This window comes from Lonchura striata, chromosome 1 (assembly GCF_046129695.1).
Source record: "Lonchura striata isolate bLonStr1 chromosome 1, bLonStr1.mat, whole genome shotgun sequence".
NCBI classification, from domain to species: domain Eukaryota; kingdom Metazoa; phylum Chordata; class Aves; order Passeriformes; family Estrildidae; genus Lonchura; species Lonchura striata.
Genome location: NC_134603.1, coordinates 89,098,438 through 89,121,551, shown reverse-complemented (window position 1 = coordinate 89,121,551; position 23,114 = coordinate 89,098,438). Strand labels below are relative to the sequence as shown.

The window sequence follows — 23,114 nt, the reverse complement described above, 5'->3', positions numbered from 1 at the left end:
CCTGGTGTGGAATATTCACAGAATATGAGACGCATCTGAGGCTGCAGTGTCTCATTTGGACGTGATGCTGAATCTGTGTGAGTGTATCAAATGCTTCATTCACGTAATGTTCAATCAGTAAGTCCTTCAGACTTGATATCCTGCCAATGGGGCTGCCACAATTCGTGTATTCATAAACAGTGTCCTTGAGATCTTGTCTGCTCCTTTCTGCATTAACCCAGTGTATTGAAAGAACTTTATCTTCCTGGGGAAGGGAACAGTATCCTGTGGTTTTTATGAATGACTAAATGCCATCATAGTTGTTTACTGATGATGTTCCCTGGTTGGAGTTATATATTATGAAGCACAGTTGTTTCCAAGATTTAATAATGTGACAATTAATTTTTTTTTTTTTTCAGTAGCAGAGCCAAGGAGAAATTGATGGTTGTTTGTGTCTGTTTTCTAGTCAATTCAGTATGACTTCTGCCTTAGCAGGGATTACAGATTTAGGAACTGAATAAATGAGGCAGTAACAAATCTAGAAATGTCAAAATGGTATCCTATGAAATAGCAATTGAGAAAAGCATACAGCAGTAGTTTAATTCTACCAGCTTTCTTCCTGTTACCCAATAAATAAGCATTTTTCCCGAGAAAGGCCTGCATGTGCATCCTAAGAAAATGTTTTCATCCAAGATTTAATTCCTGCTGTCATTTTACAAGCTAAACTCAGTGACAAGTTTTGACAAACAAATCCCTCAAGTAAAGTTTTTCTTAGCACATCTTTAGAGTTACAGGCTACCATAAGGAAAGCAAGAGGAAAAATACTTCTTATCTCAAACAAAGAGATTTTTAAGACAAGCCAATGTTATTTGTTGACATATTTATTAGCATTGCAACTTGTTTGGTTGAATCATTCTTGATTTACACAAGAGGATTTTGTGTAATGAATTACCCATATTCTGTGTTGCCATTTTTCTTATCAAAAGACTTTTGACCATGCTGATGAAAAAGGAGAGAAGGCTTTTATTGCTGTACAATACCATAAATGCATTTCTGAAAATGCTGTGCAGAGCTTCTGATTTTACAGAATTCATTGAAAGCTAGAGATTTGGGCACAGACAGTGTGATATACCATCACCTTTTGTTGTGGACAAGGAATGCTTCATTAATAAGACAAAATGGGCACTAGGGCTATCTAGTGACTCTGCTTAACATAAAATTCACTATTGAAATAGCTGCTTCTTCCCCAGTTCACCTCTGTCTTATGATCTATCCATATAGCAGTGTTCTGTGAAGCCCACTCATAAGCAGGTGTCAGGGAGAAACTCAGGAAAATCATTTTCATTATTTTTCTCCCTGTTTCTCAGGGAGAAAAAACATGAACATTAAGTTTCTCAAGCCTTCTGCTGCAAGTCTTGTCACTTCATACACACAAGGTGTTTACGAACAGGAAAAAGTTTTGGAAGGCATCTCTGTGGAGGAGCACTGATAGACATTCTGCGAATACCAGCATTTGCATAAACTTTTTAGTAAGTAGAGATGAAAGTCTCCATTTTCCATGGTTACTGATCCTCAGAAATCCAGTTCAAACAGACATATCTGAGATTGAAAGGTACAACTTCTGCTGTCTTTTAGGGTATCTGGTATCCCATTTCAAAGCGCAGTCTTCTGTGGCTTAACACTCTACAGTGATGGTTTACAGATAGGCAAGATATATTGGCACAGGTTGTAGACAAAGCTCAGCATATTAGCACAGGATGATAGTGTGGGAAATGGTACATAAGGCTGGCTGATTCTCCTACAAGGCAGATTAGCTTAGCTTCTCCAGAACTCCATGTCATTATAGCTAGGTTGGTTCCACTATGAATCCCGCACAGTTATATCAACTCTGTGCTGCAGTTTAAAGTGTAGATTTACTCACTGTTGCAAAATATATCCAACACAATTACTGAGAAATGCCCCTCAGGGTGCACTGTCTTTGGGTGCACTTTCTGAAAAAGTCCTCCAGAAGCAGAGAAGGACAAATATGAGCTCAGAAGCTCTCAAGTAATATTGCAGTCATTTGACTCTGGAGCAGAATTGGATTTTAATCAATTTCACAGAGAGTTCTTTCTGTCAAGAAACCAAGCCCAAGGAAAAAGGTCTATTTTAACTTTCTGCAAATTATGTGGTTGGTGTTTGCAGAGATGTGAAAAAGTCAGATTCGTAGTGGATGTTGCCTTTCTCACTGATTATTAGTGCAGTATTGTTAACTTTCATGAAGTTTGGTTTAGTAGGCTAACAAACAGCAGTGTGCTATCCTGGTGCTTCAATCATGGAGCTTTCCATGAAAAAGTAATAGTAATAATAATAATAATAATAATAATAATAATAATAATAATAATGAAGGCTAATGCTTCTTAGCTTTTGAATAGAGAATACATCTATATAGGATTTTCTTTTCTAGATCTTCAGTCTTTGCATTCAGCACACCGGAAATGAAAAACAGTGAAATATGTGTTATCCTCTAATGTCTAGTTAATTAGTTCACTTCCTAGCACATATTTCTGGTATCAGTTTTTGGAAAAAATACTTATGCAGTAGGATTTTATTCAGAATCCTTATATTCACTTACTTAAGTGCAAGCAGAGCAGAGGAGATTCATTATTTAAAATAGTTTAAAGAAAGCTGTCATTTAAAACATCTGTATTTTAAAATGTTCCGGTTATGCTTCTGTTCTATCAAAAAAATCTTTCCTTACTTAGTGGAAGGCAAGAAATGTTTTCATTTCCTACTTTACTCCATAAGCCTTAGCCAAGCTGCTCATTTGTGATATTGTATAGAAAACCTAATATCCTTGTGAGTACTTGCTGAAGAGCTGCTGTGCTGATGTTGGGACTTTTATTACACTAAGTGACATTCATAACCTGCTAGTGTTTGCTTTTCTAATCTTGTAGTGCATGTTGCAAAACACTTAAAACTAAAATCCCCATTGACTATTATCAGTTAAAAAAATACCAATACCTGGTCTCAGTTATTAATTTACACTAAACTAAATTTATAGGCTAATAGGGAAGTGTAATGGCTCTCTGTGGACTGTGTTGCTTTCTAAACCTTTAGAATTCTATTTTATGTACTTTCTCTCCATTTTGTGTCTTGATTGGAGTTTGGTTTTTTAATTAGTTTAATATACAAGCTGTGCTTCTGAATATGCCTTGATTAGTTCCAAAATTTCTGAAGCGATGCTTTCCTCTCATGCATTTTGTATTTTGAATATGCTCGACTGGCAGACTTCAAACGTATTCATTTCATTTAACCTTTCAACCATTGTAGTTGCAAATGACATCAAAATGCTCTGCTCAAAGAAAATGCAGTTTCATACTCTTCATTGAGTTTGCGAGATATAACCAGTGTAACTCTTTTGAATGATGGAAAATTTGTAAAGTCCAGGCTGCCCTTGTCCCAGAATAGAATTATGAAGCTCTTTCAGAAACACATTTCCTAAGTGCAGATTTTCCGATTTTTTGTAGGTTCATATTGATCCGATTTTAGACCTGATTGGATTATCTGCTGCTGTGGCAGTATATTTCTACTAGAAACACATGAGAGGGAGATACACTACATTCTTAACTGGATTCTGGTATATCGTATGAATAAATTTCAGCTTCTTTCTGCTTCTCTATCCAGTCCAAAGGGCACTGTATATAGAGTCTCAACCCATAAGGATTCTGCCTTTTGCTTGAAATATTCCATCTAGTAGCACTTCAACTCTTTCATTGACAGTTCAGAATGGGTAAAAAAAATACCACATTTCACTGCTAAATAACATGTTAAAGCTGAGCAATTCATATCAGTCCCCCTGAAGCTTAATTGCTTTATAAGCATTAATCTGAATTAAGCAAGTCTCACCAGAACACTCCAGCAATTCTGATATTGGTGGTGTAGCAATTTATGGAGCTCTGACAATCCCAGTTCATCCCCAGCAGCTACAAAGATACTACCAGACTAATACTTAAAACTGGTCATGTTTCACATGATTCCTGTATTCCTTAAAGGAATAGAATAGAAGCTCTGCATATCATTTGACACAATTTCCCTCCTCCCATCTGCTTTTTCAGTGCCTGCAATTTTATTTCACATACTTCTGTCTAGCATGGTGGGTGTGCATGTTGTGTACAAAGCAGGCCAAACAGAATTTTTTCACAAGCCCTGTAAGAGGGCAGTATATGTTGCTGTCAAAGTTAATGTCTCCTCACTGACACTCGTCTGTTAGGATTGTTCATTTCCCAGGAATGCAATTAAAGACATACAATTTTACTGCATGTCAACCAGATCTACTAATATTGTATTTTTTATATCATCTGAGGGGTTTGTGTTTGCTCTTTTTTAAATAAATCAAGAAGATTTTTTTAAAATTCTTAGTTACATTGAAATTCTAGTGATGACAATGATGTTATAATAATAATAATAATAATAATAATAATAATAATAATAATAATAATAATAATAATAATAATAATGTCAGTTGAGGAGGGGTTATATGCCAACTTTGCTGTATTGCTGAAATAAGAATAATCATTATCCCCAAAATAAGTATTTTTATGTGTGTGCTTTAGGGGAACTAAATGAAATATTAAAATTACACTTTACTGAATCCAGGTTAGAGCATTGTTTCCTCAGACCCCTCACATTTCAAGCTATTGGGACTCTTTGCAGCATCAGCTGGATCAGAATTTAGTTGCCAGTGTTTCAAAAAGGACATCAGACCAGGGCTGAAAATGTTGCTTGTAAGTGGAAATCTGTAATGGATTTGGATCATTTTGATGCAGAGTTTTCAGATATTCTTGTGACAGAAGGAAGTGCAGTTGTTTTTTACCATTTCCTTTCTGTGCAGGATAAGGTGCAAAATCTGAGCGTAGATAAAGCAGAAAATCTTATTACCAAATTTATGTGAAGAATATATAAAATCCATGCCCTGTATAATGTCCACCCTTTTTATTTCCTGTTTGCACTATCAACATAAAATAGGCAATACAGTAAAATCTTTGTATCTAGTCATATCCTCAAAAATGCCTGAAACAGAATATACCAAGTTAAACATACTTATATTAGGTGGGTTTTTCTTAGTGCCAATAGAAAAAGCAAGATGTACAGCTTCTTTTCTGGCCTATTCTGCAATTGTTTTCAGCTTCATTAAGACAAAGTTAATGCCACACTTACTTTCTACTAAATCTTATTTTGAAAGTTAATTGGAACTTATTATAATGCATTAAAATGATTCCCCTGTGTGGAGGGAAATTTCTCACTGAATGATGTAATCAAGATAAATTTTCTTTCATTTTGTCTCACCTGGTCTCTCCTAAATTACATAACATGAACTATGTCCAAATAGTGAGAATTCTGTTATATTTTGGAGATGTTAAATTTTGAGTATGTAACCTAGTACCTTTTATTAGAAGTAATTTTTATTTTAACAGTAGAAGTTATTTTCTTGCATTTCTGGACTTATTTTAATTACTTACATTCAAGCATACAGTAACAAGCAGAGCAAGGAAAAAAATTCCATGGTGCTCTCATCATGTGTTCTGAAACTTAGTACAAAATTGTATTGGCTTTTAATAGTGTCTAATATAAAGATAAATGCTAGACCTATCCGTAGGCCATATGATTAAATATTTATGCCTATATTAAGCAATACTTGGAAGCTTTTTATTTATTTATAATTTTGTATCTTTTTAAGTCATATTCTAGAACCAATGTCCTACAGTCTGTTCAACTCTCAGAAGAGCTCCTAAAGGGCACAAGCACTAAAGCAGAGAAGCAGAACTCTATCTTATTTGATAAAGCTACAAAAAACCACCCCTACTACCAAAGAGGAGAATGTCTAACCTTTCCCTGAAACAGAAGTAAGGTCATGAGTTCTGTTGTGAAATATACATTAATTGGAGTAGATCACTTACTGGTTTCAGAGTCATAAAGGAAAAGCCACTGTCAGTGAGAAAACTGTGCAAGAGAAAATGCCTAAACAGCCCAAGTAAGCAGGTTGTGAAAGAATTAAAAACTATTTTAAAGGAATTAATTCTGTTAAACTAGCATATTTCCAAAATTAAATGTTACCATTTCAGATATGAATTTCAAGCTATCTCTTTTTACTTATCTATTTAATCTGATTAAGCCAGTTTAAATCAAGACAGCTAATAGAAGCTCAGATGTTTTGTCCTTTATTAGTTTTATTCTTAAACAGCTACAAAGCAACCCACAACCGTATGTCACATTGAGTAGTCACTTGGCATATTACTATATAAATAGCCCATGAATTCTATATGAGGAAAAAATTCTTCATAGGAAATATTGGAAGAGGTTTTGTTTTTACCTACAAACCTAAATAATAAAACATTTTTTTCTCCACCACAGTTGCATGATCCATATAAATACTATAGTAGCCTGTAGCTAGAAAGTAAGTAATTGAGAATAGTAGGGTTTCAATAAGGGATTTATTGTCTATTCATACAATTTTCCCTACTACCTGACACATAATGTGAGTTATTGGAATAACAAAAAAGTGTCACAATTTATATTGTTAATAGGAAATGGAGTTGATGATATTGAATATGTACAGGCAAAGGAGAGCCTGTAAGAGCCTATGTCGAACCCTGAATTAAGTGAGCCCTGTTATATTAAAATCTCCCTGTTTACTTAATGGGACGGGGATGAGGAATAAGGGGTTTTTTTAAGAGACTGCTTTTTTTTTTTTCTTTTAGTATGAGATGGCACATTAATATTACATGAATTCCCATACTAAATAATTAGAGACCCATGAATTCCACTTCAGATATGAAAAACTGTAATTTTCTGTGTTTTGCATTTTTGTGACATTATTGTAGAGGATTGAGAGAGATCAAGCAAAGACTCTAAATATTGTAACAAAAACTTCTGATAAGAATGTTTCTCTTTTATAATAGTCTCAGCAGTCAATAACACACAAGTTTTTTGCTGTATATGTTGTGGGGTTTCTCTTTCATGCATAGTTATTGGAGGAATAACCTCATTACCTATGCTGTTGAAAACCAAGCTTTTGTGAAAAGAATGGAGGCATTTTTCATAGCAGTTTACACAGCTGACCATAAGCCAAGCATGGATCAGTACATCACATTCTGTAACTCCTGTGCAAATTCTCTCATTGATTGGAGTTGACAGGGAAATGCCCATTGTTAAAACCCATCCACTGTTAGCAGAAATGTGGCATGAAACAGGTTGAACATGTGATAGCTGCTGGCACTTCGAATGTTTTCTATTCAAATGTCAGATTAGTAAAGTAGTTTGGGGTGGGGTTTTTTTGCATTGTGCTTAGCACAAGCTGGAAAAATCTAGTGTGATGTTCATTTCCTGCTGAGTCAGAATGCAGCAAAGCTCCTCCATGGAACATGAATGCAGTGGCCCACAGGAGATGGTTGCCTTCTGGACTGTGCTGGAGAAGAGACTGCACTGTGTTTGGAAAAGTAGAAATTATCAAAGAGCTTCTGTGACATTTGTGAAGGAAAGTATTTCAATATGTTTTTACAACTCTTCTTTCAGAGCACAGTTTATCTCTTTGGATGCTCTGCCTTTAGATTGGGTTTTTTTTTAGTGAATTGCTAACATTTCTGAATATGTGGTTGCTAGAAGAGATAGCACTTCAGAGTGTTTAGCACATAATATTGAAAGAGGCTTAAAATCAACAACAGATCTGTAACGATAACTGGATTATGTTACAGAAATAATTTTAGTAAATGAGGTTTACCCAATATATTTCTCTAAACAGAAATCTCAGCATATGGCTGTTTCTATCCAAACTAGAGAAGTTGGACTACTTCCTCTCTTTCAGAGAAAATAGACTGAAAAGTCTCCCAGCTGTATTCCTGCTCTACTAATTTTGTTTCCCTCCTTTCTACCAGCTTTTGCCCATGTGGAAAAGAAAAGGCATTTCTTGTGTTCCCTGCAAGTGAACATTTCCAAGAAGTTATTTTTTGTGGAAAGTAAGTTTCTCTTTATTTCTTTATCTATCTATATGTTTTCCTTCTCTTCTTTCCTAAATATGCTCAGCTTGTATTTAAGGAAACTTTTAAACCTTTGAAAATATCACATGTTGAGTAGCCATGGATGATGTCTTATGGAAGTTGCTGAGTTCATGTATTCATTTTAGGTTATATGTGAAATATCAGCAAATTCCCTTCACAGGAAAAAAAAAGTGTGAGAGATGAATGATAAAATATTGGTTTGATCAACTGGGAAAAGATGATCTTCCATTAGGCAAGAGAGGCACAAGTTTTCCATCTACTTTGCCCTGTCAGCATGACTGAGCTCCAATATTGAGAGTTTCATCTACAAGTAATTTCTTCTGGCCTCTCATAAGAACACTTTGTCTACACAGTATTTGATAAATTAGTACAAAGAAGGGCCATAACTTGTTGCACAGCCCACTCACCTTTCTCTCCATGTCTGGGAAGAAAGTCTGGCCATTTGTGGGGTCATACATAAGAACTTGCTATTATTGATTCAGTCTGGTCCTGTGAGTCACCTCCTCTCACCCGCAAGGGAGATTATTCCCTCTGATTCTGGATCTGCCCTCCAGCAGTCACATGGAGCACTGTATTGCCTGCTTGTGTCTTCTACCATCCAGAAGATGCCTCACTCTCTTCAGTTTTTCCCCCTTTTTAGTAAAAGTTTCAAGTAGAGGAGTTCATAAGGTACAGGATGGGTGGCACTGGGACAAAAAGTGAGGAAGTCAGAACTCGAGCAGCAAAAGGAATGATGGATTCACTCCTGTGGTACTTAGTCAGGACTCTTACAAAACACAAGTGCTTGTCATAGAATAACAGATGTGCTTGTTATTCAATAAATTGCAGTGGATACTGTCATCATTGGACGTGTCTAGTAGTTTATAGTGGTGTCTAGTAGTTTATATTTTGTTCAGAAAGCTAGTGTTGCTATATAATACTCACAGGAATGAAATGGTCTGCAATTGCATTGTGTTGATCCCATCAGATAGATTCTCTGGAAGACAGACTAGCAGAAGGACTCTAGGTTTTGTAAAAATTAATTCATATGTTAAATGAAAGAATTATTATCTAGGAGGGCTGTTTATCTACGTAAACAATTGTCAGCCTGATTCTTTGTTCAGTGAGAGATATAAAGCTTTTCAAACAGATCATATAGAATGAATTCATGGTAGCAAAACATTGAATCATAGAATAATTTGTTTTAGAAAGACTCTCCAGGAAATCCAGTTCCCTTTGCTCAAAGCAGGGCTCAATTCCAAGGCAGAGTGGCCTGAGCAGAGCTGTAGCCAATCAAGGATATCTGTAATGTTGTAGGTTTCATTTTCATCTGTCTTGACATGTATTCAGTGTTTGAATACCTTGTGTATTAATTTTTTTTCTACTCTGTAATTGAAATTTCCCTAGTTATAACTTGTGTCTCTTGGTATCAAACAAGCAGGTGAGACAAGTCTAGGTTCAGGTGAAAAGCTGGACATAAGAAGCAGTTTAAAATTATGACAATACCAGAATTATTAAAAATACACACGGTTATTTAAAATTACACATGGAGCTTCACTTTGATCTCCAGTCACTACAGATTTCATACTTGATGTGAAAGACATTGGATTCATCATGACTGCCCCTGGGTTTCAAGGTCAGAAAGAACATGCAGGTTGCAGCTCAATATTTAAAATAGTCCAAATATTAATGGAGCACATCATAGGGACATACCTTCTTGTGGTATCATAAAAAAAATGTCTCAAAGAGGAGGACAAAACATGAATATATTGACATGATCTCTTTTTCCCCCCCTGCTTAATATTGCTTTTAACACTCAACAAGTAGAAGTATGTGAATTCTGGTGAGGGAGCAGTATTCAGAGGGACAGTGGTTAACCTCTTCCTTATCCTGCCTGCTTCCAGTAAATACTCTTCTTCACCAGAGAAGCATGCAAAAGACCAGCTAGAAAATCTTTGATATAGAGCAGAATTTGCTTGAAGGAGTAGCTGGCCATATTTCTCAGGAAATAGGAATTATTTGAAGCCAAATATCTTTAAAAGCCTCAGTTTCCATATATTTTTAATATGTCTCTGATCAGAGAACATTTTAGTGTATGTGATGTATATAATACCAGGGCAGCATTAATTAACCCCAAAAAGATGGCAGTTTCCAGGAGAGAAAAAAAAAAAAAAAAAGAGCAGGAAAGTGGATATTGAGAAGGAAAAATTTCCATAAGAAATCAGGAAAGCAAAAACAAGAGAGGAAGTATCTAAAACCACCATAGAGCTGAGAGTTTGAAAAATACATTAAAAGCTAATAGGAACTAGTGATTACATTTTAATTTTCAAAGGAAAATATGTATAAATTACAAATAGTAATAAGTATTCATACTAAAACAGGTAAGGAGAAATCCAACATCAAAACTTAGTCAAAGAAAAAACAATCAATAATGGTTTTTTACAGACAGACTTTTTTTAGAGACTCTGTGAAATTAGAAAGACGATGAAAGTTGCTTTTTCTTGTACAGTACATTATATTCTAAAGAGTTTGAAAAAAATTGTAGAATAGCTCATGACACAAACTACAACAGGAAGATCACTGTGCTCTGGAAATTGAGCTAATGATCCCAGTTTAGCAACTAGCAACATTGCAACATTGCTAGTCACAGAGACTTGTTATTCCTTATGTTAATGTCAAAATTTGGTACTTAAAGGTGGTAAAATCAGTAAAACACATTCAGTTTGAAAACAGGTTCATGGAGAGATGATCCATATCTGAATAGAATTGGTTGGAAAATGGGTTGGGTTTTGTAAAAAGCCTGGAAATATTAATTAGAAGGATAAACACTAAAATACCAAGTTTATTCATGTTGGAAGTTTTCAAAGAAAGCTCATAATTTTCCATGAGAAGCAGACACATATTTTAGAAGATTTTTGGTTAATCAGGAATCTAGTTTTATGTTGTAGGACAACATTTGCCAGCAGACAACTAACAGTAACTTCCTAGTAATCTTAATTCCCCTCAGGTACAGAAGGTAAATGATACCCAAGATGTGAAAGCCTAAAACCATTGCTTTTTTGTTTGGCTTCTTAATTTTACACAGTTCTTTGCTTTCCTGAAGGCTGGCATTTCACTTTTTTTGGTCCATTTTGTGGTTTGTTCATCCTTTGGAAAGTTAGCATCTTGTGACATTTATGTCTACCTAAAAGTCATCTAGAAGATGATATTTGGAATGAAATAAAAAGAGTAGTAGAAGTTAATAAGGAAGCACACAGTGTAACAAAGGATAAAGGATAAATTGTATGTTCTGTAAAAGATGTACTTTTTGTGTCTTAGAAGATGTCTAGCTTGTACAATTTGAAAATTGCGGATGGTCTAATGTTTACTTTGTCTGATGCATATCATATATCTACAATACAAATAATAAAAACAACAGTAAATCAGAGATGAAAACCTTTAGAGCACTAAAGACATAAATCGAAAGAGGCAGGAAAGGAGTTATTGAAGCAATTGAATGGGAAGGGGGCTATGTCTGTAACAATTTTTAGAGACATATGTATGCTTTTTACATACTATGTTGTTATGTTTTTTTGTTACTGCATTGTCTGATGTTTACATCTTTGTTTTAAAACCCTGGAGGTGAGTTTTACAAATTATGTTGCTTATAGAAGTTATACATCCACCTTTCTCATATCTCCCATCTTCTGTTGGATATACAGAAATGGAAAATTCTTAAAGCACAGTAAGAACAAGAGGCTCATGAAAGAGACTTCACTGATGGCTGGCTGGTAAAATGTATTGATGGAAGAAGCATGTTGCTTAAAAGAATTGCTTCTTGTCTTGTCCTCAAATAAAAGAACAAAAATCTGAATGCTAGGAGAGAGTAATAACTTCCCAATGGAAAAGGAAAGAAATCACATATTTACTAAAACAAATAGTCAGGAAATAAGTTTCTTGAAACAGGCCACTTTTTCATATTCAGTGTGCCTTATGCTTACTGATAATGCAAGAGGCAACTGGACGTAGGTGCTGACTTTGCCCATCATTTGACTGTGGCCAGTTCCTTGCTAGTCTAGCAATGAAGGGATGAGTTTGAAAACCTGCAAAATGCAGTTCTGCCCTCATTTCTCTGAGCAAGAATGTGCCTAAATCTGGAAGAAGTTTTAATTTTCTGGTAGATCAGAGCTGGTTTTGTAAATGCTGGTGACTGTCTATCCCCAGAGCACATACTCCTGGCTAATGCTTTGTTTATAATACATGCACTGTTTCCTGAAGTGTTACAAAATATGATAAGACATTTGTTTAAGTGAGGTAGATGGATCTGGTGGCAAAACTGCTGCACAGAGTGGTAGTGCAGCAGGGCAAATGTGCCACAGACCTCTCCTTAGCTGAGGTGTGAAACAGCTGTCACAGCTATGACACCCTTGAAAACCAGAGCATCTGGTGAATGCCCTTGGAAGACACATTAGCTTTCATCCCAGAAGCCACATATTGAAGGAGACATTTGTTTCAAGCTAAACACTTATTTTTGTAATCGTATGCCCAGCAGCTGGGTGGAGAAAAAGAACGGGCTGCTCCACAAACAAAAATTAACAAAGCCTAATCCAGATTTGACCTAGGTCCCCACATAACCCTGGACCTCTTTCCTATCCATTCCACTCCCCCAAAATTTTATTTCCCCAGAGCATTACCAGCTTCCCCTTGTGTTACCCTCCTCTCTAGCTGAGCTTTAGGCAGCATGCTGCCCATTCAGAGCAGAGGTTGGGGTGTGTTGACCACCCATTACCCTCCAGGATAAATGGTACTTATTGGAAATATCTCTCCTCTACCCAATTGCCAGTGCTCATTTCTTTTTAGCAACATAATTATCTTCAGTACCCCTCTGATTGGTTTGAAATTGGACCGCAGGTTCACAAGTTACTAGGAAAGACCAAAAGCTCCAGGTGTCAAGTCTCATTTCCTTGGGAAACCAAAGTTTAAATAAATGGTCACAGATCAGTGATTAGATTGCAGCTTCTGCTGAGAACTTCATGGGCTGAACTATTCAGAGTTTCAACTCTAAAATAAATCCATGCAGTATGATGCTAAGTTTCATCAGCATGACTATTAGGCCTTGTATGCCACAGAAAAAAGCTACCTTAGAGGTAGTTTTAGCAAAGGAAGCTGAGCTTATAAAAAGTAGAACTTGCATATTTAACTTGCTAAAGCTTTCCCTCTCTGTTTTGCTCTCTCCCCTTCCCCTTTCCTTTCCTGTTTTTGCCTTTGCTTTCAACAAAAATTCCCCTTTGGCTTTTTCAGATGGATGCCTGGCTCAGAGTAAAGAACATGCAGTGCACAGTCCCTAGCAGAAGCTGAAAATGGATGATGTCTACTGATGCTTTGCAATGATGTCATCTCCCCTTTTTCTGTTTGAGATGGGTGATAGGAAAATGTTCTAAAATAAGACTGAGCGACTCCTTCATCCCAACTTCTCTCTCCACGGGTCTGAAAACCATCTGAAGAAATGACCACTCAGCTACCAGAGGAGTCCATGGAGACCCAGAGCTCAGATGAGCTTGAGTGCAAGATCTGTTACAACCGCTATAACCTGCGGCAGAGAAAACCAAAAGTGCTGGAGTGCTGTCACAGAGTGTGTGCCAAATGCCTTTGCAAGATCATAGACTTTGGTGACTCCCCGCAAGGAGTCATAGTGTGCCCATTCTGCAGGTTTGAAACGTGCCTGCCAGACGATGAGGTTAGTAGTCTTCCTGATGACAACAACATCCTTCTGAATTTAGCTTGTGGGGGAAAGGGAAAGAAGTGCCTACCAGACAACCCAACAGAACTCTTGTTGACTCCCAAAAGGCTGGCATCTCTGGTTAGCCCTTCTCACACCTCTTCTAATTGCCTGGTTATAACAATCATGGAAGTACAAAGAGAAAGTCCCCAGACTCTGAACTCAACCCCTGTGGTGGAATTTTACAGGCCTACAAGTTTTGACTCTGTTGCAACTGTGTCCCACAACTGGACAGTGTGGAACTGCACATCCTTGCTCTTCCAGACCTCGATTCGGGTGCTAGTGTGGTTGCTAGGGCTGCTGTACTTTAGCTCCTTGCCTTTAGGGATTTATTTATTGGTATCCAAGAAAGTCACCCTTGGGGTTGTCTTTGTAAGCCTTGTTCCTTCGAGCCTTGTTATTCTCATGATTTATGGCTTTTGCCAGTGTGTTTGCCATGAAGTTCTAGACTGCATGTCATCTTGATAAAAAATACGGTAAAATAAGGTGTATTACCAGATGTGTAGCATAGTTGATTTATCCTGTTTTTGTATTCTTTGTATTCTTATTTATTCTTATTGTCCATCCCACTAAATGCAAGCAGTGGCCCTAGTTACATGGTCCCCTTTTTTTCCAACTGAATTTGACACCCCTCACCCCAAGCATTTTTTGAGCTAAGAACTGGAAATAAAAATTACAGGTTGATTTTAAAGGGTTGAATATTAGAAAGGGATAAAGCAAAGTTGCCTAAATTGGTGCTTGCTGCTGCTGCCACTGTTCAAATGAGTAGGACTTTGCTTTGTACTGGACTGATCAAGTCAGTTCATGTGGTAGGATTCACCCAAGAAGAAATTACTATAGCAGACACCTTCCAGATGCAAGTACTGCATCTCTCCATCCAAAGCATCTCATGCTCTGAAATATCTGTTATTTACAATCCATCATCATTTATAGCAAATTAAATCACTCTACTAATTAATATTGTAAGAAGAATTAAACAAACTAGCAATTTTTTTAGTTCTTGTTGTAGCATAAATACTTGTGGGAGGCCAACTTTTTTTTTTTTTTTTTTGAATGTTAAAAACTTGTCTCCAGAACACTTTCCCCAAAAGAAGCCCATTTTTCCTTGTCATACAGTTGCAGCTCACTGTGAAATATTCCTGCTAATGAATACTTCTGGGGACCCAGCCATGTGTTTGCTGTTCTCCAGGTGCACTTATTTCAGTGTACACACCTTAGGCTTCCCTTTGAGGGTTCAGAGCTCTGCAGATTTCTCTAGCTATGTTCTATTATGCTTACCCTCCCTCCCAGCATTTCCACAACCACTAGACATTTCCAAGCCACCAGTACTTCCTTCCTAATGGATGACCAACCTCATGCACATATACTCTATGGTAGCTGTGCTGGAGAATTTGTCTTATGTGACTTTAGCTCTCAAGATAGACTTCTATTCCCAAACATTAGGAAACATATCTTCAATCAGTAATACAAATTTGAGAGAAAAAATATCTGAAATGGTTAACCGGGGTTTTGTTTGGATGTTTTTTTGGATTTGGGCATTTGGTTGGTTGGTTGGTTGGTTGTTTTTGTTCTGAGTTCACAGACTGAGTACTGTAAGGAGATAATGTGACTTTGGGAAGATTTCTGTTTATGGCATAGTCCTTCAAATTTTTTTAATACTCTGAATTCTCCCTGTCACCATTGTGAGTTGATGGCAATCTAGATGTGGCAATTAGCATGTCTCCATTAGTGGAGCTCAGAGGAATTACTGATACTTTACCATTCCACAAGTAGAACCAGGCCCTGTAAGGCTTGCTTGTATGTTGCATGGTTTAGGCTATTTTTTGAACTACTGGAAGAACACAAAAATAAGTAATATTTAATGTTTATGTGTATAACTAGGTCTAGCAACACCACAGCTGCAAACTGGTTTTCTTGTGCACAGCAGAGTGGAGTTGAGCAGTGCAAGCCTGGTTTTTGGGTCTGGCACAAGATTTAGTTATTTCAGGGCAGTGTAAAAGGGAGAGGGGTTTGTTGCATGAAAATTGAATGTATGGCCTAACAATATACTCTTAGAGCAAACACACTTTGGTAAGAATGAAAAAATGACAGTGGGAAGAGCAGAGCCTGTCAAGAGGATTTGAAGTTAAGCTGGTTCCATTTTTGTAGATGGCACAGGTGTTATCTGCAGTTTTGTTCCTACTGCAAACAGAGAAAGTGTGGAAATGTAAAGGTCCTGCTTTTCTTGACCCTCATTTTATAATAGTGCGTATATATGTGTGTGTATGTACATATAGACACATATGTGAGAAGAAAACTTACAGTGAAATTATAGTTTTCAAGTGTATGGAGTTATGGAGCTATGTATTGAATGATTAAAGGAAATGTTTCAGACTTTTCTGTAATGACAATAATTTTGCCTAAAATATTTTCAGAATTCCTAGAAAATGCTGTTCCTAAGTAGTTGTTTTAATGTTTGTGGTAAAGCACATGTAGTTAGAAGAGGAATCATCTCCAGTCAAGGTTTGACTCATCTATGAACTCATAAATTTTAAGTATCCAACAACAATCGTGTCAAAAAAAAAAAAAAAAAGAAAAACAGAAACCTATGTGGTTTTGTTTGGAAAGACGTATTTGTAGTGTTAGGGGTTTATATGTTTTAGGATTTGTTCAATTTGTCTGAATATAGTGTCTCTAATAAAGGGCTGACTAACAGAGGTTATAGGTTTTGAAAATGTGTGATATATATTAATTACCTCCGCACAACATGCTCTACAGTGCTACCTGTTGTATTTTCCTTTTGATTTTCAGCTGATTATCTTATCTCCAGCACCAGGTATTTGTACTCTGTTTTAAAACAGAGCCTAATTGTAGCAAACCTAAGTGGTATCAGTTACACATCACAGCACAAATTAATACACCAGTTGTTATACTTCTCTACTTTTCAGAATGCCAGCCCATTAAATTTATACTGTTATTTCAGACTGTGCTGCATTTCTAACCCACCCAAAGATGCAAGCATGCGAAAACATATTGATTGTACAGCTATGCTGCCACTCAGCCAGAGCATGCTATTGCAACTCTGGGGTCATGAAATACCTGTATGACTTACAATACGGCCATTGAGAATTGGTGGGAGATAAATCTCAATTATTTGTGGAGAAGAATTTTTGCTGTGTGACTGAGACTAGAAGAACTTCAGATATTACTCTTTCCTTATTTTTATTCTCTAATATCCTTTAGACTTTTGTCTAAAAAAACCTGAAAATTTTTGTGTCCTCTGCAGTAGAATAACTGTGCTGAAATCGATGTTAATGGGGCTAAAATCAAGACTTGCATAATTCTCTGTCTGGTTTTCCTTCCTTTTCTCTGACTGTTTTTCTCTCCTTGGGAAGTAATAGCTCCTGGGGCTGTAAAATACTGCCTGCACACCAAGGCATTTCCCTTTCAATGGGATTTATTCCTGCTGTGCCCAGACATGACTCAACCAAGTACAAAGTGCTAGAAATTCATTACTATAGGATTAATTTCATCCAAATGAGATTTTTTTGTTTTGTTTTGTTTTTAATTCCTGCTTATCCTGTGGATGCAGACCCTGTCCTTGCCAGCTGCCCATTTACAGTATGATATTGTGGTATCCCCTGAGGGCTGGGGCAGGATGATGCAGGAGCAGCTGCTGGGCACAGCTTAGGAAGGATGCACTGAGATGGGCCATCCTGTGAGCAGGACTTGGTGAGGGATGAAGCTGTGCTTGAGCCCAGAGCCCAAAGGGCAATTAACAGAGCGTGGGTTAACAGAGTCTGTGGGCTCTTACATAGGACCTGGGGCTGGGGTTAGGCTGACTGAGAAGCTGAGCAAAGCAGAGAGGGGGGTGTTGTCTATGCCTGGGACAAACGGGCTATTTTGAATAAATATTTTGGGGTAGAGCTGCTGCAAACAGTTTAATGTTTTCATTCTGACCCTTCTGGGGTTTAAAATTCATTTGGAAATTAAATTAATTCACTACTGTTATTACAGTTGAGTACATTTACTTTCCAAATGGCAAAGTACTGAACTTCATTCTAATTTAAATGGATCCTCAGATTTGGGCATACTCCCACTGTTATGTTAACTATTTAAAGCTACAGGACTGGCCAAAGTAAGGGCTGATGTCTCTGATTTAGCTGCATTGTGAGCTTTGGTAGGTCCTGCTATATTGATTCTAGCCCCACAAAAGTGTATATGCTAATATAAAACACTTAAAATAGGCAAACTGTTGTCCTGATAACATTATTGGCAAACTTCAGGGTTGCCAATATTTAACAATGTACCCAAAAATAGACTCTTCCAAACACACTTGATTACCTGAAGATACAGATAAGTGAGTCAGATCAGGATGCTGATAATGCTAAGGGATGGCTTTGATCCCTGTATGGATCATTCACTGGAAAGTTGGACTTGATGATCCTTGTGGCTCCCTTCCAACTCAGAGAATTCTTTGATTCTGTGGAGTCCAGCAGCACAAAGCCAGATAGACAAAACAGGAAAACACAGCTTTCCACCTAAGTGGCTGCACTTCAGCCTGAGGAAAAGGAACTGTGGAGGTTCACCGGAAGGTAGATGAAATTTTTGAGGGACTTCCTTGTTATTGGGTACAAGGCCATTGTTTTTCTTAATTTTAACGAGTTCTAGTGGTAGATTCAACTCATTATTCCTCTTACTTTTCTTCCCCCTCTCATGAAACAAGTCTACATGAAACTGTGGATAAGCAGTATTTTGAAATGAAGCAATATTTTCTACTACATTGAGTTTGCAGCCCAGTCCAGCACGGCAGGGCTAATACTGAAAATACAGCAAAGTGCAGCCAGGATGCGAGAGTGAACAGGGTGCAGCGGGTAAATGGCAGCATGTTGTTGAAACAGTTTTGATGTCAAAGAAAGGAAAACATGGGGCTGTATCCTGCCTTGTCTTGGCTGGTTCCAAATTACTGAAAGGATGTTCCAAGCCAGAGCACCACCATGGCTCAACACTCACCCCTGCATTGCCTCTGGGACAGTTCACTTTAGCTGTGCATCTTGATTTCTTGTACAGGAGTTCTACATCATTATTTCATCTTCCTGTATGGGTGGTAGGTGGAGTGAAAGATCCACAGTGTTACACTTCTAAACATTTTGACTATCCTAAGGCTTCTTAGGGTTGGGGGTTTTTCCATTTCTTCATATTTATTTCTACAAAGTGAGACAGTACATTTTATTTTAAATGCAAGGATTTTAAATTTCAAGGATTAAAAAATTAAAAACAGAGAAAAAAGAAAAAATGTGGGGAAGAAGAACTGAGAATTTTGAAATAACTTTAAGATATTCAAAGTGATAGGAAGAGACTGAGATTCTTTTTACTTTCATACTAACAGACTAGATGTTATCCTTTGAGTGACATCAGTAAATATTTAGTGCAGGAGATTCCCAAGGGAATTGATAAGTCTGCCAGACCTTAGGCACAGACCCTGTACTCCACTACTTTTCTGTAAAGCACCATTCTTTTGCATTAGCCACCTCTGTCAAAGTTGAAAGATCACAGTTCACAAAGAGTTCTGGCACAAAGGATAAATCCCCAGTCTGGGGACAGTAAATCATCTTTTTAAAGACACATGTGACAGCAGCAAATCTTTCAGTTTCAGACCTTAAATAAAGAGAAGTCATCTTGAATTGCTAGCATAAATTTAATTTTAAATCAAGTTTAATTGTGCTGGGCAACACTGCAAGTAGAAAACTTTTTTTTTTTGTTTTTCTGCCTTTTGCTATACAAATGTGCTTTGCATTTTAAAAAATGTATTAAGTGGTAGAAACCAGAGATAGATAGGAAGAAGCCTAATAAGTAATTTTATCCATTTCCTTCGCCCCCATAGAGATGAATGCTTTGTCTAGTCTGGTTTTAAATATCTAAAATGATGAGGCCTCCACCTCTTCCCACAAGGGACTTCTCAGCCATTTAATAGGCTTCTTTGTTAGGAAATACTTGCTTCATACTGATCCTATCTTTTTTCTTCTGCATAATGTAGTCCCTTTCTTCTGTGCCCAGTATTTTAACTTTTATGAAATCTGGGAAATGCATCATATTTATCCATTTCATACTGTAGCTGAATAATTCATAATCCTTGTTATTCAAGTAACAAAAGAGATAAGCAGCCAATAGCTGAGCAGCTAATACTTCACTGAGATGGTGTACCATGTACCAATGGGTATATTTTGTGGCAAGTCCTGGCTGACACTGCTTTTTGCATTAGGGAGTGAAAAATGTCAAGAATGTCAAGTGAAACTGAAGAAATGCATCTTCCCAAGTGCATGCATGGCAATATTACTGAAATTTCAAGAGGTGCTGAGGCAAACAGCCTACTTCTTTGGATAGAGCTTTTCTTTCTATAAGTGGGTGATTTTATTAAAAGTATGCTTTCAAAAAGCATTTGAATTTTCTATTCATAAGCAAACCTCTAGATGAGAATCACACTATGTCAAAACTCTTTAACTTGTTGAGAGACAAGGCTGGATTGATTGCCACTCACTGCTAAGCAGTTTTTGCTGACAGCTTAGCTCAGAAGAAAAATTTAATCCAGCGTTATAGAGTTTGAAAAGATGCCTTTGCAACTGTGACACTGGAATCAGATCTGTGCATGAAAAAATGACTCATGTTTTGACAACAGTAACTGCATTTCTGATTTAATTACAACATATTAGATAATCCTCTACCTCACTCAAAGGGCAAAAAGAAGCAGTGTGACTAAGGAAATCCTAGCTGGACAGCCAGATTTTATGTGATTTTGCATTCAAAAGCTACTTTTTTAAAAGGCAGTGCTATGCTTTATGCTGACCCTGGGCCAGGTGAGAGGTCTGCTAGGTCTCTCTAACCTCATGGCTGTAGTGGATGCACATAAAAAAAAGTATATGAACAGCCCACATGGATGTAGAGCTCCTCTATACCTGCTAATATACGGCAGTCCACAGTTGGAGATCCCTTGAGATGGAGGCTGTGTCTGTGGGTTTGATTCTTGCCTATGGACTTCTCTGGATTCTTTTAAATGTTGTGTTTAACCCACTTATAGTCTTGGCACCTATAAATTCTCACAGCATAGGGTCTCACAATTAATTCTGTATTTGGTGGAAAAGGTCTGCTTGTCTTAAAAACCCCTGAGGTACTTGTTACATCTGCCCTATTTATTCCAATAAGGAAAGAAGTTCTGAAGTATGATGGCATATTTTTTCCTCTACACTCTCAGAACTTCATCTATCCTTGGAGATGTTAACATCAGGGTTTTATCCCTTGTACTTCTTCTCTTCTGCCTTTTGTCCACACTGAACATCCTAGTCTGTTTGATCTCTCCTTAGGCAGCAGGCTTTCCATGCTCACCACCAGCCACTGCACTTGCCTGAACCTTTTCTACATTTTTGTTTGTTTATTTGTTTGTTTGTTTTACTTTGAGGTGGGATGAAGCATTTAGAAATAGATTCTCATTAGTTCCATTTGTTGATAAGCCATGTGATCACATAAGACATCTGTACTCCTACAGCCATGAAAATTACTTTGTCATTTTTATTGGTCCTGACAGCACATCTGAGGTGTTACACTTGATTATTGCTAGTTTATGTGTTATATGGATGTGCATTGATAAACTCATTAACATGCGAGTTTATCCAGTGCATTCTAACATCCCTGTTTGAATTGTTTGGTTCACATGGATGCAGGAGACAGTAGATTTCAGAGAATATTTAATTTAATCTTGGCATAGACTGTATGGATTTTAGCTCTATTGAGCACGTGGCCTGACGTTGCTGGACTGAGCAGCCACTCACCATCTCTCTCTGCCATAGTGATGGCATCTACCTCATCCATTTGCTGCAGCCATCCCAAACTACAGCCTAGAGCTTTTTTTATTGCAAGAATATATTTTTCTTTTAAACACCTGAATCTTTTTATTTCCTTAAGACCTGTGGCCTTTTTCATGCCCTCCTTTCTTCACTCCAAGAAGAGGAGGTGCTCTCAGATAAAAATATTAATAATGACGCTGTTTAGACAGTAAGCCCATTACACTGGGTTCTTCATATTGCCTAGCAGAGCAAAGGTTTGGGGCCTCTTCCTTCAGATATCCTAGCAGATATAATCAGGGACCTCAGCATTTTGCTGTCCTGGGCCTCACAGAAGGCTCCTTGCAGTCCCTGGAGGTCTTCATACTGATGCTCTTTACATCAGTGTCCCATCTTTTAGTTAGAAAAACTGAGTGACTCTAAGGAAACATTATTATTGCAATAAAACAAGATAGAGATTATTTTCTTTCAGTGAAGAATGAAATAATGAAGCTGAAACTTTTTGGGGCACTTCCAGGGTCAGCTGCAAATTTCTAATTACTTTTTTGTTTGTTTTAGTAATTAAACACAATAATAAAAACAGGTCAGTGAGGCTGCATGAATCATGCAGATAGTTAATGAAGTTTCACAAGTAGGTGCTGAAAATGTGTGGGGGAAAAGGGATTAAAAAAATATGAAAATGGAGGAAAAGACTTGATCACACAATAGGGCTTGGGTGGAGAGGGCAAACAGCTGTTGATCTTCTACAAGAGATTGCAGAAATAATTCACAAAGACAGGTAGAATGTGAAGAATGTGTGTGTACACTCCAGTGTATTATGGACACATTGTAGAGTAAAATTGTCAATCCAACAAAATTGAAAAAAGGAAGTTTTAATCATAGGTTTCTTTACTTTTTACTTTGTCACAAAAAATTCATGGGTTTTAAGTTCCAGATCAAGTTGAGGTTTACCAAATGTAACATGAGTTTTATGAGAGGAGTAACTTTGCCTTCTATAACTGTCTTTTTTAGATTTATGTCATAGTGTGGGAACTTCTTTTTGTTTCTGTTTATTTCATGAGTAGAACAATGAAGTCTGCCATAATCTTGCAGACAAGGAAACTATGACATGGAAGCAAATGACATAAATATAACCATTCCTATCTGAAATAATGAAATACCAATGTAAAAGCAATTGTTCCACTCAATAAAACTAATTTTTCAGTAAAGATTTGTCATGATAAGCATATTTCTTAATGTGTGGGTTTGAAGGTCTTTCAGATTTTATTTCTGTTATTTATTGCAACAGTTTAAAATATAGACTGAAGGTAAGTATGTGATAGTATTTCAATGTTTTAACCAAATAAACAAAATATTTTTGTTTACTGCAAAAGTATGTAAAGTGTTTTGTGCAAAGGAAGACTGCAAGAAAACTAAATTAAAGCTAGAAAAAATTCTGGATGATCACTCAACCATGCATTTTTAAAATAAAATACCAGCATGTATGAGAGAGCATTCCAAGTAGCAGCCAGAAAGTCATTTGCAGCATGTATTTTGCATTGGAGTCCT

The 23,114-nt window shown here is 37.0% G+C and overlaps 1 protein-coding gene across 2 annotated transcripts in view; it reads left to right on the top strand.

The window, feature by feature from the left end:
* The window catches only part of RNF182 (ring finger protein 182), a 35,645-nt gene extending 12,871 nt beyond the window's left edge, over positions 1-22,774 (top strand). For both annotated transcript variants that reach the window (XM_021553275.2, XM_077785643.1), the window contains exons 2-3: positions 7,893-7,973; positions 13,275-22,774. In XM_021553275.2, the coding sequence (XP_021408950.1) occupies positions 13,480-14,217 (738 nt within the window). In that variant the 5' untranslated portion in view covers positions 7,893-7,973; positions 13,275-13,479 and the 3' untranslated portion in view covers positions 14,218-22,774. The remainder of the gene's footprint in view (positions 1-7,892; positions 7,974-13,274) is intronic.
* The last annotated feature ends 340 nt before the right edge of the window (positions 22,775-23,114 follow it).